The following is a 14642-nucleotide window of genomic DNA, read 5'->3' as shown; positions in this document are numbered from 1 at the left end:
AGCATCAAGGTAAAAGCTGAGGAAATCAGAGTCGACACCCGTAGTTTTATAAAGTGATTTGTATACATCTGAGTCTATCTGTAAGACATATGAATAGTACAGAGACAAGTCTGATGGTGAGACCATTTTCTTAAGAGTAGAAAGGAAGTACACCGTAGGGGATTTGGGGAGGTTATTGGAAGAATCAGAGGAAACCGGAGTCTGAATGGCGGTGCTTACTTTTGGTAGGATAACACCTTCTATATCAGTCAGCTCCTGTTCGAGATCCATTGATTCATCTTCGACAGTAGGGTCGAATTTTGAGAATTCCGGCGGAAGATGATCAACGGCGAGAATCTCCAAGTCGATTAGATGAGATTCATGGGATTTCTGTTTGTTAAGTTCAGCTAACTGACTGGTGATAGCAGAATTTGAAGGTTCGAGCTTAAGAGCCTCAAGGAGACAAGCCTCTGCTTGGGACCAATTTTTCAGGTGAGAAAGAATCTGGGATTTCCTCCATAAAAGCTTCAAATGAACTTTTGAATCTAGTTGAGGCAAGCTGAGTCCGCAATTGCAGTCGTTCAAGGCCTTCTCCCAATTTTTCACCTTGAGAAATGCCATGGCACGGTTTGAGAAGAGAACTGAATTTTCACCACATGCATTTAAAGCCTCGGTGTAAATTTCAATAGCCTGTCGATATTGATGCTGAGCAAAAGCCTGCTTACCACGAGATCTAAACTGATCTAGAGACATAACAGTGAAAGAGAACAGGGGTGAAAATCAAGATCTTGGCAGAAGAAGAAAGAAAGCATCTACAATGAGTTGATCTGATAGTGAAAAATGATTACCTGCTCGCGACCTTAGTGAATAGACTGACTTGTCTATTCATGGACATGGAGTCAGACGACCTTAAAGACGAAATACGTGCCATTCAGGCCATCTATCCCGAATGCATACAAAAGTTAGCTCCTTTAATATATAGATTTAAGCTTCCTCAGCATGAAAAGGTAACATTTAAGATGTCTTTTCCAGACACTTATCCTATGAAGAAGCCCGTGGTACTGGATGTGGTTAGTGCAAGTGAGTACTACCATGGAGATAAGTTAAGACAAACATTTGACCAAGTATTGGAAGAGATCTATCAGAAAGATCTTGTGGTTATATTTGATTTGTTTTCAGAAGTTGATGGAAAATTAAGTGACGAGCCAGAGGAAGACGTTGAAGAAGTGACTGACAAGATGAAAGAAGTGAGCATAGAAAACAACGCAGAATACACTTACAACGAACAGAGGGAAATATCCCATGCCAAGACTAACAAATCACCTGCCGCAGAACCAGAATCAACTGATCCCTTAGAAGGATGGAGTGTATCGGACATAATTAAAGACCGAAAATCTACATTCATTGGTTTTGCAAGAGAAGTTTATTCAGTAGAAGAGGTTGATAGATGGGTGAATAACCTTCTATATGATAGAAAGGTGGCCAAGGCCAATCACGTGATGCGTGCATACCGGATTAAGGAAGACAATTCCAACGTGATTTACGAAGACTGCGATGATGATGGAGAAGCAGCTTCTGGCAGCAGGCTTCTTCATTTACTAGAGATTATGGATGCATGGAATGCTGTCGTAGTCGTTGTTCGATGGTTCGGAGGAACGCATTTGGGTCCTGTCAGATTTAGACATATTAATGAGTGTGCACGTGATGCTCTAGTTAAAGGGGCCTTGGTAAAAAGGAATGATAAGAAGAGGAAGGGTAATTAGTGCGGCGACTGTACCCTTTTTGATATTTTCTTCGCCTTGGAAGACTTGCTAGTCGGCTTCTTCACTCCGTTCTTCTGTTTTCGTCCATCGGTCCAAAGATCTAAAAGACTCTTCGAGCGGTTTACTGAAGGTTTTTCTGTGAGTTTTTGAGCTATTGCTTGTTGCTCCTTTTCCGTTGTCGTTGTAGTTGTCACTTCGGGCCTCCTTCCATCTTCTCCAAAAACTCTCCTTCCTATGCCTTCAGCGGAAATTGAACTATATCCAACAACTTTCACGCGTTGACGTCGTCCCCGGATTTTATTCACCACTCTATCTGCGTTGGGAAGTGTCCACTCACTCATATCTTTCAACTTTGTCTTTTGGTCGTCATGCTGTTCATCACCTTCCTTCTCCTCCGCCATTCGCATGAACTTCATGTTCAGAACTCGACTTGAAAAATGCTCATCTTTATGATCCGACATTCTGGTCATAACCTACAAGACAACGATGTATCTTCACCATCTGAACTCTTTCAGTTCGTCTTCCTAAATGGGCCTCGCACACTGAAAAATTTCAGACCGATTTTTCAGACCGAAATTTTTTTTTTCTTCTCTATTTTTCATTTTTCATCATTATTACCTTCTTTCCTCTTCAACTTGCTCCAACTATGAAGTCAGATTTCAAGTTCTCTAACCTTCTTGGTACAGTTTATTATCAAGGTAACTTGATCTTTACAAAAAATGGCTCTACACTTCTTTCTCCAGTGGGAAATCGTGTCTCAGTCTTTGATCTTATACACAATACTTCATACACGTTGAACTACGAGCATAGAAGAAATATTAGCTGCGTAGCGCTCAATAAGCAGGAAACTTTATTGATCTCCGTTGATGAAGACGGCCGTGCCATCTTGGTTAATTTCAGAGCTCGTACTGTGCTTCATCATTTCAATTTCAAAGAGAAAGTAAGAGATATTAAATTCTCTCCTGATGGAAAGTATTTTGCTTTGGCCGCAGGAAGATTTGTTCAAATCTGGAAGACACCCGAAGTGAATGAAGATCGTCAGTTTGCTCCATTCGTTCGCCACAGAGTCTATGCAGGTCATTACACTGACATCATATCGATTTCTTGGTCTGGAGATTCTAGATTTATCCTTTCCTCCAGTAAGGACTTAACTGCACGAATCTTTTCACTCAATTCTCAAGATAAAGGTGTCAAGATGACTCTTGCTGGCCATCGAGATTACGTGATGAGGGCCTTCTTTGACAGCTCTCAGGAGAAAATTTACACTGTTTCTAAAGACGGTGCAATTTTTAGATGGGAATATACAGAAAGACCCGGCGAAGAAGACTTACCAGTTGAAGAGAAACACATGAGTTGGCGTATTATGGCAAAGAGCTTTTTCCTTGCAGGCGCAACTGTCAAATGTGCCACTTTCCACTCTTCATCAAATATGCTTGTAGTTGGATTTGCCAATGGAGAGTTTAGATTATACGAGTTACCAGATTTCACATTGATTCAGCAGTTATCTATGGGCTTGAATGCAGTAAGTACGGTGACAGTCAACAATTCTGGTGAGTGGATTGCCTTCGGTTCCAAGAAATTGGGGCAATTGTTGGTCTATGAGTGGCAGTCCGAGTCCTATATTTTGCGTCAGCAGGGTCATTTTGATTCTATGAACTGCCTAACGTATTCGCCCGATGGATCTCGTTTGGTTACAGCCTCCGATGATGGTAAGATCAAAATCTGGGACATTGCCTCTGGATTTTGTTTGGCCACATTTGAAGAGCACACTTCTGCCGTGACCGGTGTGGCGTTTGCCAAGCGTGGGCAAGTTATGTTCTCCTGTTCTTTGGATGGAACTGTGCGTGCATGGGATCTAATCAGATACAGAAATTTCCGAACTTTAACGTCCACCAAACGGCTACAATACAGTTGTCTTGCGGTGGATCCTAGCGGAGAGATCGTGGTTGCTGGATCTTTGGATGATTTTGCCATTCAAGTTTGGTCTGTTCAAACTGCACAGCTTTTGGACCAGTTATCAGGCCACGAGGGCCCAATTTCTTGCCTTTCCTTTGGTACAGAGGGTAAAACGTTACTCGCCAGTGCTTCTTGGGATAAGACAATTCGTATTTGGGACATTTTCAGTCGTGCTCAGACTAGTGAACCGTTCGATATGATGTCAGAATGCCTGTCATTGGCTATGAGACCGGACTCTCTAGAAGTGGCGGCATCCACATTAGACGGTAAACTTATATTTTGGGACGTGGAAAATGGAAAACAAACAAGGGAACTTGATTGTAAAAAAGATATTTTACAGGGAAGGTACATGGAGGACGATTTCACTGCAGCAAATTCTGCAAGAGGTAAGAACTTCTCCACTATAGCGTACAGCTTTGACGGACTCACGCTTGTAGCCGCAGGTAATAACAACAGTATATGCCTATACGATTTGCCTAATGAGGTATTGCTTAAGCGATTTACAGTGTCGCTTAATATGCAGTTGAACGGTACCCAGCTGTTCCTTAATTCCAAGCGAATGGCCGAAGGTGGCGCCATTGATTTGGTAGATAATGATGGAGAATTGTCTGATGTGGAGGAACGAAATAGAGGAAATTCTGTGTTGCCTGGATCCAAAAGAGGTGATATCAGTGCTCGATCGTCTCGACCGGAGATTAGAGTCACCAGTGTTTCATTTTCCCCTACAGCCAGTGCATTTGCAGTTGCATCTACTGAAGGACTACTGGTCTACAGTGTTGACGAAACAGTGATTTTTGATCCATTTGATTTAGACATGGATGTAACACCCGATTCAACTTTGGAAGCGTTAAAGGAAGGAGAATATCTTAATGCATTGGTGATGGCTTTCAGATTGAATGAGACGTACTTGATTCATCGTGTTTATGAGAGTATCCCATTCAAGGATGTTGGATTAGTGTCACGGGATTTACCAGTGGTTTATCTACCGAAGTTGCTTGACTTTATCGGAGCCTTGGCTATGGACAGTCAACACATTGAGTTCAACTTGATCTGGATAAGTAACTTGATTACCGCTCATGGCAAATATATTACCAAAAACAAGCATATGTTTGGAAGTGGATGCCGAGCAATTCAGAGGTTTTTGAACAGACTAGCGAAGGACATTGTTGGAGCTGGTAAGAAGAATGAGTATTATACTGCTTTTATCAGTACTTCTCACCAAATTGAGGTGAAAGAACAGAAAGAGATTGAGACACAGACGCAGAATGAAGACGATTCAGCTGAAGATGAATCAGATGAACAGAGTCAACATGAACCTGACACTGAAGACGGCTGGTTTGGCCCTAATGATGAAGCTAAAAAAATTATAGACAACTTCACTGACAGTGACAGCGAAATCGAGTAATAATGTATAGTAATAGAATTTTTCATCTACAAGTCTCAACTAACATTTTATCTGTACTTTGTTTCTTATGCGCATCAAAGATGGAGGTGATCAACGAAGTCAGCAGGTTGGTTTGTAAGGAAAAGAGTGCCGACTACTTGATTCCAGTTGAAGATAACCTGAGTTTGGAGAATAATTACTCGATGGCTTTGAAATCCTTATCAGTATGGATCAGTAAGATTGGTAAAGATCAGACAGCGAGACGACTATTGGCTCAATCATCAAGTTTATGGGAGCTTATAGAGCAATTTTTGGAACGAGAATCCAATTCAATACGCAATGAACATGATGGTGAATATGCTAGAGATAGACTTCGAGTTCTTCGGGGGGTGGTTCTTTTAACCTCGAACGTTCTTGGAGGAGTGACTCAAGATAATAAGATGGATTTTTCTAAACTTCAGGACCAATTTTCTTCTCTTTGTGTTTGTTTTCTCCAAAAGAAGGAAGTAAAAGTGTATGATGGAATCGTAGTTTTGGGAGCTTTGGCATGTTTTCAGGCCCTTTCAAATCTCCTAGTTAGTCTTGAAAACCAAGGAAAGCCTATAGAATGGACCGAAAACGATTTCAGTGCTATCAATGCTGTTGTGTGTACTAATTGCACAGGAGAAGACTCGAGAGCACTCTGGATCTCCATGTTCAGATACCTTGGAAAATTAACATCATCGGAAGATTTTGTCAAAAGCTGGCTAGAAGACCATTTACCGGACTATAAAAATTTGATGGTTAAGTATCGAAAGCAGGTCGCAAATAATCCCGATAGTATTGTACCTGCGTTGAACTTATCATTTCATATTATAACCAGTGCATATATAGAAAAATTGGTCACGATATTGACTCTTCAAGACGAGCAGATACTTGAAACGTTTCTACAGGCTCACAAAAACGAGGATGAGGATTCTTGTTTGGAGCTGAACTTTGATACAGAGCCAACAGTACTAATGATACTACTAAGAGATACCCAAATTATTGTTGGAAGTAAGGACACCGGATGGACTCGAGAGAGTAAAATAATAGTTGCTTCCTGGTTGATGAATTATACACTAAATCTCAAGACGATTTTAACGGAAAGATGCCAAACGATATCTGTTGACAGCATTTTGAAAGCCTATAAGTGGCATCTTGCACCTACTTTGGACTCTATTTCCAGTCTTTTAAGATTTTCGACGGTTACTGAAATGCTCAACTCCTATAATTTCCTATCGAATATTCTTATGCTTTTTGAAATCGTTTGCAAGAAGACGAAAAGAGGACGTTTGGACGATGCCGAGAATGATATCGACAGCTCTAAGATGGCCGGTATTAAGAGCATGATTTTAGAAATTATCGGCTATCTTGTTAGTGGCAACTTTAAGAACCAAGAATTAGTGAGAAATCAACATAGCCTTGAATTAGTTTTGGATAGTTGCAACTTAGATTTTGATGAGCCGTTTATCAGGGAAAGAGGCATTCTCTGCATCAAATCATTGTTAGACAACAATCGCGGGAATCAGGACTTTATTGCCAATCTGGAGGCGAAGGGAACGAAGATGGATGAAAAGAGCCGAGAAATTATGGAAGATTGCGGGTATCAAGTAGAGTTTGAGGAGGGACAGGTTCGGTTGAAAGCTAAGGGAAGCATTAAAGAGGTGTAGATTGTGTATAACTGACAGTCTTTTTTTTTTATTCTACTAAGCTATTTACTTTACTCGTTCTTTGGCCAAACGTCCTTAAGAGCCTTAATGACATCATCTATTGTCGATGGCTCACGACCAGTAAGCTTCTTGATGTTATCATTAGCTTCACTCATCAAACCACGTCTAACCACCTCACCGGTAGAGACCAAATCATCCATGACCAATTTCATTGGAGACTTGTTTTTGTTAGCGTCATCCTCGACATCACGTGGACATCCTTGCTTTCCCCAGTATTCATACAACTGCTCATCGGTGTATGGAACAAGTTCACCCTTGTATCCAGAAGCAGCACAAATTTTGTCGAAGTACTCCTGGTCTGTGACAAGTTTAGGGCCAGTAATTGCGTAGATAGTGTTTGGCTCACCTTTTCCCATTAGAAGAGCACCTAGAACACGACCACAATCTTTACGACAAACGTAAGCAGCAGGAACATTGCCGCTGTTGTTTAGCCATTTGGCTCCACAGTAATTCCACGATGGAGCAAGATAGTTGATGATGTTGTCTGCATACAAGTAATCCCTTTGAATAGTATAGGTCAAACCACTCTTGAAAATCAATTGTTCAGTGTATTTGTGATCTTGAGGAAGAACAGGTAGATCCTTCTCTAAATCAGCACCGACAAAAGAGGTGTAGCAAATCCGCTTGACACCGGCCTCGACAGCTGAGTTGATCACGTTTCCGTGCTGTCTCCGACGACCCTCACCAATAAGCCATGTTGAGATGAACGAAACGGCTTCTGCATCCTTAAAGATTGCAACCATCTCATCAACATTGTCATAGGATAAGTGCTTAACTTCAGCACCGGCGTCGACGTATCTCTTTCTTGTTTCAGCGGGAATTTTTTCGGGATCATAAGAAGTGAAGACTAATTTCTGGTTTGGCTTCTTAATGGTGAGTGCAAAATCGGCAGCGACAGAACCAAGGTATCCGTCCACTCCTGTTAAAACGTATTTTCTCATTTTTATTGATAAACTAATAAAAGTAGTTGATTGAAAAGTGAAGACTTGTTTCGAAACTTAACAAATCATTGGAATATATCTCCTTATATGTTCATCCATGCAAAGTCAGCAACGTGTCGATCCATTTCCACTACAGGGAGCGTGCGTACCGAAATTGATTTATTATACCGTGATGATACTACTACAATAACCACTCAGCCTCCTCCTGTCTCCTGAAAATAGGATAGGGGAAGAACGGATTTACCAATCCATCAGGTAGTTACGTATGATCAAAACTCTTGCATCTTTCGTTTCTTTTTTCTGCGATCAGATAGTCATCCTTCGAGATGAGTTGTTATATCCGGAAGTAAACTCCGGCGTCTCGGAAGATTTGACGGGTTGGAATAGCTATGAACTCTCCAATCTTTTAAAAATCAGCATACTCTCGGCAGATGCCAAAGCATGAGCTCATTTCTTTCCTGCACGATGCGCTACCCATTTGAAAATCCCTTTTGCTAATAACAGGGCTCCCTTAGTTGCAACCCGGTCTTCGTAATAAGCGGTCTTTTTGGCCGCCTTATTTGGCATTCTATTTAATGACGGAAAGAAAAAGAAAAAGAATTATTCCGGGATCGCAGTTCGATAGCGCGGGAAAATTTTCCACTCTAAAATTTTCAAATCCGGTCACTAATTGTATATACTCCTGTTCTTTAGATCCATATTCAAAAATGGCCAGAATGAAGACAGAGTCGATGATTTCTGTAGACTTATCATCTGTTTTAAACAGGGGAAGTTCCCGAATTAATAAGAAGATACGAGACATCAAAAGACTTCTAAGTAGAGATAATATCCCATCAGATGTGGTGATAGCAAATGAAAGAGCATTGAAGACGCTTGAAATGGAGTTGGAGAACGTGAAATTAAACCAAAAGGCCAAGAAGCTTTCCTCTAGATACCACAAGATTCGATTTTTTGAGAGAAAGAAGGCTGGTCGTCATTATAAAGCTGCCGCAAAGAAGCTTCACGACTTGGAAAAGCTTGTAATAGAAGAGAGTGATCAAACCGAAAAGGACAAATTAGAAAAAGATGTTAAGGAACAAAGATTGTTGACCCAACAGAGGGCAGTTGATTTCGCCTATATTTTAAATTTCCCTGCTACAGAGAAATACATATCATTGTATCCTAATGATGGTGAAGAGGATTCTGATAAAATGTCATATAAATCGGAGAAAGGTCTTAAAAAGAGCCAGGAAAAAAGAACTTACTACAAGAAATTGTTTGCTGACCAGCTGAAGGATGGAAATTTGAAGATTAGTCCTGAAGAAGGACTTAAGGGTAAGAGTGAAAGTAGAAAGAATATTCATGTTGCACACCAAAAGGCTATTGATTCTGCAGAAACTGGTACTAACCAACAGAAGGATGAGTTTTTCGAGTAGTAATGTACAACTTATATACAAATAATGCACCGCTTAATCTCTGGTAGGTAGGAATTCTGCATCAAGATATTTGATAGACGGACGCATCGATTCATCTACGTCAATCAATTTCACTAGTCCGAATTGAACGAAATCTCCAATAATAACACCAGCCTTACCTAAGACATACTTTATATGGTCGAACTTATCATCATTGTTCTCACCCAATGCTTCTTCATCAGGATCAGAATACTCAGGCGATGGAGAATTCTCGTGAGTTTCCACGGTGATCTTGTACGTTTCACCTTTAGGACCCGTTTCCGTGTATATAGTATTATCGTCTAAAGGAGTAGGTGAATCAATAAGGGAACCTTTGTTAATTATACCCCAAAGTGCCCAGAATATCGCACAAGATGCTCTCCATAAGATCGTCTCGTCGTATAGACGAACTACACTAGGAGGAAGTTCTGCCTCTTTCAAATTAATTACCGAAGACAACTTTGTCGTACTCATGGAGCTAGAGTTTGAATGCGTGAGAAATGCTCTTGGAGTGGCAGAACCGGACACATAGTTGACATAGGAATTTAGGAAATTGAGCCGCTCCTCCCGTGACGGATAGTCGACATCATTTGTTCTGTAACTGTGATTTGAGTCTTTATAATCATACATCCATTCACAGAAGTGATTGGTAATATCATATGCTGGGATATTAGGACCGGAATACTCAAAGTCTATAACGACAAGACTCTTATCGTACTTCGTGTTCAGATCCATAACAAGTGGAAGAGTAGTGCTGGACGAAGAGTTGAGTGAGATAGCAGCAGTTTTAGACGCAAGTTCGTCTTCATATTCGGCCGTATTAGCATTAGCAGAAGTATCGTCATCTACGATCATATCAGATTCAGTATTGTCGTCGTCCTCGTCGTCGTCTTCATCTTCATCGTCCATTGGAAGCCGATCATACTTGCTGTAGAAAAGAAGATTACCGTATTGGGTATCATTATGGCAGAACTTGATATTGCTATTCAAGTTAGCAGCTCCTCCATATGTAACATTCAACCAATCACGATATTTAAATATGAGTTCTCTAAAATGAGACCAATCCACAATAAGAAATTGTGCCTGCGAGCTAGAATCAGCGTCTTGCATGATCCTATCGACCAAGACAACCCACTTCTCTATGGTAGACCATACTTTGGGACCACCTGTTATTTCTTTGGACGTAAGAGGAACACCGTAATGCAGCTGCTTCATTCTTCTGGCAATCATTCGACTCACTTTTCGGTCCCTGATCTGATCCCTAGTTAAGGTGATGGAATTGTTAAAGAATTCTTCAAATCGTCCATTGGTGAAACAGCCCAACAACTTTGGACCGATATTCTGACGGGATAATCTGGTAAGAGTCTGCAATTCATGATCACGATCAATCAAATCATCAACATTTGTACCGTATATCCGTAGCAATAGAGGATAATAGTTCTGATAAGTAACCTTATAGACGCAGTTAGTCAAGGCACCGGAGAGGCGAACTAGATGGATTCTTGCCATGCTATCAGTGTCCTGTCTTATTTTGCGCCATTTAGGAATAAAAAGGGTCTTAATAACTGACAGCAGATCCTCTTTAAAGTAATCCAAAGGTAGAGTGTTATCCAAAGTGGCTTTGGTAAAATTCAATTCTGAATCAACTGCATCCTCATCAATCAATAGTGAGGGAGACGAAGTAGGCTCGAAATGAATAGACCTAACACTTGAGGACGAACGACGACGACGATGGTAATGGACCCTGGAGGTGGACCTTCTCTTAATATTCAATGGAGGAGGAATAGCGCCAGAACCTGTAGAAGATACAGGGATTAAAGATGGAGAAGAAGGATTGGAGAGACGTCCCCTTTGAAATTCACGATGATGCTGAATAGTCGACATGACGATAAACAAGATCACCGATATTTAATGTTGCGAGAGACGAGCGATCTACGATATAAATAGCTAACAAAAAGTGTGAGGATACAATACAAATAATTATCGTTAGATATATGAGAATCTGTGCGATGATGCATAAGAAAAAGAAGACGGATGAATAGGTTTGTTGGATTGCATGTGATGTCACGGGAGAGAAGCGAGGAGCACTGGAGAGAAGCAATGAGCACTGGGGAGAAGCAAAAAGCACTGGAGAGAACCCAGACTCTGCGCAACACTGCACAGCAACTGCACAGCACCCGCGAGCATTGGTGAGCAATTAGAAGGTGTCCTGAGAAACACACCGGAAACTATAGGTACAATAATACTCTTTCGTATAGCTTCTGATTATCCATTATCGACCGGACGGCGGCCGCCGTCGTCATCGTCCATCCGACCTACCTGCAAACCGCTTTGGGAATTTCCTGCTCGTTTCAGGGCTTCCTCGAAACTTCCTCTTTAGGAAATATATAAATACAAAGTTCATAATCCATGTACACTTCGTTAAAAGTACAGAGATGGATGGAATTGATACTTGGCCCTACTTTAATATCATTTTCTTACTGTGCATCCAGCTTCTCCGACCATGCCGCAAATGCCCAATAACAAATCCTCATCCATCAATGAAAAACTGATCATCACCATTCCCTTAGGCTATACGTTTTTCATCAAACCTTCTGAGACCATTTTCGAAGCCTTGATTCAGTCTGATTGGCAGTCCAAGGGACCTGAGGCAGTCTCTACAATTCCCACAATTCAGAATCAGTTGTTTCAGCAGTTATCCCCAAAGGCTTTGATATTCGATAATCTTCCACCTCTCCGTCAAGTGGTTACTTCTGTCAACGAGAACTACGCTCAGTACGGAATCATAACCATCTTAAATGAGTTCAGAATATCAGATTTGAAGTTGACCGCCTCCATTATTGGTAGCTGTTCTGTTCAGAAACAGATTCACGATATCAGACTAATGATATTGAAATCCTTTAGTCCCATTATCAAGGTTAATATTGATGTCAGTGCTTCCGGTAAACATCGTCGTTGCTTTAAAAATTCTGACAACTCAGAAATAACCACCGAATTTGCTGACTATCTAAGAGAAGTATCTCTTTTCACTGGAACTTCTATTTATGTCATCAAATCGGATGATGCTTCTTCCGGAAACTGTCAAATCTCAATCGTCGGTAGTAGAGATCAGGTGAAGAGCTCAGAAAATAAGATCAGACTAAAAATGGATGATCTAAACCCTCTACTGTTCTCTGACTTCTTAGAGTTAACTTCTCTATCTCTATTACCTCTTATTTCCGGGCCAGAATTGGCCAGCATGAAGCGGATTATCCAGCAGACACATTGCAGCATATATCTTCCAAATCTGCTACCAAATTTATATTATGCCAAACAGGAAACCAATTCTCCACCAAGAATTTATATCACGGGCCTTAGAGCTCTGGTGTTACAGGCCAAGAATGCCATTGCAGCAATCATTAGTAAAACTAGTACGAATCCTTTTATGAAGCAGCTTGCTGTCATGCCTCTCAAAAGGGAAATGCTAATCCTCCAAAGAGCCAAGGAGATAAAATCAGGTGAGTCCTTATCTGCTGATAATTCTTCTGCTTTCGATCAGTTGATGTACTCAACCGGATGCTATATAGAGATATCACCATTAGGATACGGAAAGGAGAGCACAACAAGCGATATTGTGACTTTCCAGGGAAATTCCATTGAAGATGTCGACTCTGCCATCGATCGTTTTGTCGAAATGTTGTCTGGATTGTATTCTGCCAAATCAGAATTTATCATCAGCAACGACATGCGTAACGGCGAGAAACAGATGGATATCAACAGATTTCTTAATTTCTGTGATACGCTTGCCTCTAATTCCGATGTTGCCGTATCTTGCTCCAAATATGGGTCCAGCTATGTAGTTCAGACGTTGGGTAGTCCACAGAGTACAAGACTAGCAACAAATTACTCGTCACAGTTAGGACCATATTTCAATGAAGAGATTAAAAAGACTTCAGTTCAATTCCAAATCGAGTTACCCAATCAGGAAAGAGACTTCATTGCAGGTAAAAAGAACGGAAAGCTAGTAAAAATTGCCAACACTTCGTCTGTTTCGGTACAATTACTTCCATTTACTGATCATAACTTCCTGGTTGAACTGTCGGGAGAAACACTTGGAGATGCCGTTTTGGGACTAGAGTTATTGGAAGAAGAAATGCCTAAATCAATCACGTTCAATGTTCCGGAATCGTTCCATCGCCAGATCATTGGTGTCGGAGGGCAGACGGTTCAGACAATTATGAGGAAGTACAACGTGTTCATCAAGTTCTCAAACTCGTTTGAAATGGGAGATAAGCCGTTGGACAGGCAACACGCTGGTCAAGCTGCCAACTTCAGACAGGGATTCATTAGAAAGAAGAACGTCATAATCAAATGTCCTGCTAAAAACAGAACTCAAATTCCCTTGGCTCGACTAGAACTTGAGAGATTGGTAGAAAAGGTTGCACATAACAACTATAAGTGCTGCGTGGTGTCATTTAACTCATCTCAATGGGTTTTACTGACAGGAGAGAAGTTGAATGACCTGTTCAATAAGAACAAAAAGAAACCTACCAACTTCATCACAGAGTTGGAAAAACATACCAACACCTACATCAAGTTTCCAGGACCAGACTGTGAGCGTCCAACTGCAAAGTCTGTCATAGTAAGCATCTATGGCTCGGAGAGTAGTCCTCGAATTGCTTGTAATGAGCTCAAGAAATTGCTACCTTACTGCTATGAAGTGAGATTACGCAAATCAGTCAAATTTGATAGACTAGAGGCTGTCACAAGCAATGTGGCCGAACTAGTTGATGGTTCTCGTCCATTGGATAAGGTCCAACAGGAGTTTCTCAATAATGTGGTGGTACCATTTCGGATGCTATTCAGTTCGGAGCTTTTCCTTATGAGCAGTAAAGATGAACAGTACGATTCCATCTTTATCAACTACTATCCAATGACATTTGGCTACCAATTTACCAGTATGAGAGCTGAAAGATTGTCTACTGAAGGCCAGAGTCAGATTATACAATCCGACAGTTTCCAGCAGCTGCTTTCATCCTTGAAACAGTTCCTCAAAGACTGTCGCTTTGAAATCATAGAGGAACAGATTAAACAGGTCAACTTGATCTTTGAATCACACGAGAGACAAGGAAAGGAAAACCTTTCCAAAGATTTGCAGGGAAAGCAACCTCATTTGCAGCAGAAGCAGCATAACAGACACGGCAACCAAGACCGCAACGCACGCAATCAGCCAAACGACAATATTGGCAGAACTGAGGACGTTTCCAGTCCCCTAGGTCTAGCTAGTCTGTCCATGCCGAACGGTGCATACGGTGGTGCGGCCACGTACCATTATCAGACCAATATGATGGATGGTAACCCATACCTTCAGCAAGGTCCTATTCAACCGCAACAACCACAGGATAACGCAGGAGCCTTCAAGTATCCCAGATATCGGAACGCCAACTGGGAGTGAG

The 14642-nt window shown here is 41.2% G+C and overlaps 5 protein-coding genes across 5 annotated transcripts; 4 read left to right on the top strand and 1 right to left on the bottom strand.

Moving 5' to 3' along the window:
- Nucleotides 1-866: 866 nt before the first annotated feature.
- On the top strand, nt 867-1742 carry FOA43_001916 (uncharacterized protein; the record flags this gene model as incomplete). Its single annotated transcript, XM_038922222.1, has 1 exon — nt 867-1742. One exon carries the CDS (start codon nt 867-869, stop codon nt 1740-1742), a length of 876 nt encoding a protein of 291 aa, XP_038778150.1.
- Nucleotides 1743-2388: 646 nt separating this feature from the next.
- Nucleotides 2389-5103, top strand: PWP2 (U3 snoRNP protein; the record flags this gene model as incomplete). Its single annotated transcript, XM_038922221.1, has 1 exon — nt 2389-5103. One exon carries the CDS (start codon nt 2389-2391, stop codon nt 5101-5103), a length of 2715 nt encoding a protein of 904 aa, XP_038778149.1.
- Nucleotides 5104-5183: 80 nt separating this feature from the next.
- Nucleotides 5184-6773, top strand: FOA43_001914 (uncharacterized protein; the record flags this gene model as incomplete). The annotated part of the gene is made up of 1 exon (XM_038922220.1): nt 5184-6773. The coding sequence occupies one exon, from the start codon at nt 5184-5186 to the stop codon at nt 6771-6773; it is 1590 nt and encodes a 529-aa protein (XP_038778148.1).
- A 50-nt stretch (nt 6774-6823) lies between these two features.
- Nucleotides 6824-7774, bottom strand: FOA43_001913 (uncharacterized protein; the record flags this gene model as incomplete). Its single annotated transcript, XM_038922219.1, has 1 exon — nt 6824-7774. One exon carries the CDS (start codon nt 7772-7774, stop codon nt 6824-6826), a length of 951 nt encoding a protein of 316 aa, XP_038778147.1.
- A 3936-nt stretch (nt 7775-11710) lies between these two features.
- On the top strand, nt 11711-14641 carry FOA43_001912 (uncharacterized protein; the record flags this gene model as incomplete). Its single annotated transcript, XM_038922218.1, has 1 exon — nt 11711-14641. The coding sequence occupies one exon, from the start codon at nt 11711-11713 to the stop codon at nt 14639-14641; it is 2931 nt and encodes a 976-aa protein (XP_038778146.1).
- Between the last annotated feature and the right edge of the window lies 1 nt (nt 14642).

Source organism: Brettanomyces nanus, chromosome 1 (genome assembly GCF_011074865.1).
Source record: "Brettanomyces nanus chromosome 1, complete sequence".
NCBI classification, from domain to species: domain Eukaryota; kingdom Fungi; phylum Ascomycota; class Pichiomycetes; order Pichiales; family Pichiaceae; genus Brettanomyces; species Brettanomyces nanus.
This window is presented reverse-complemented; position numbering and strand designations above follow the sequence as displayed.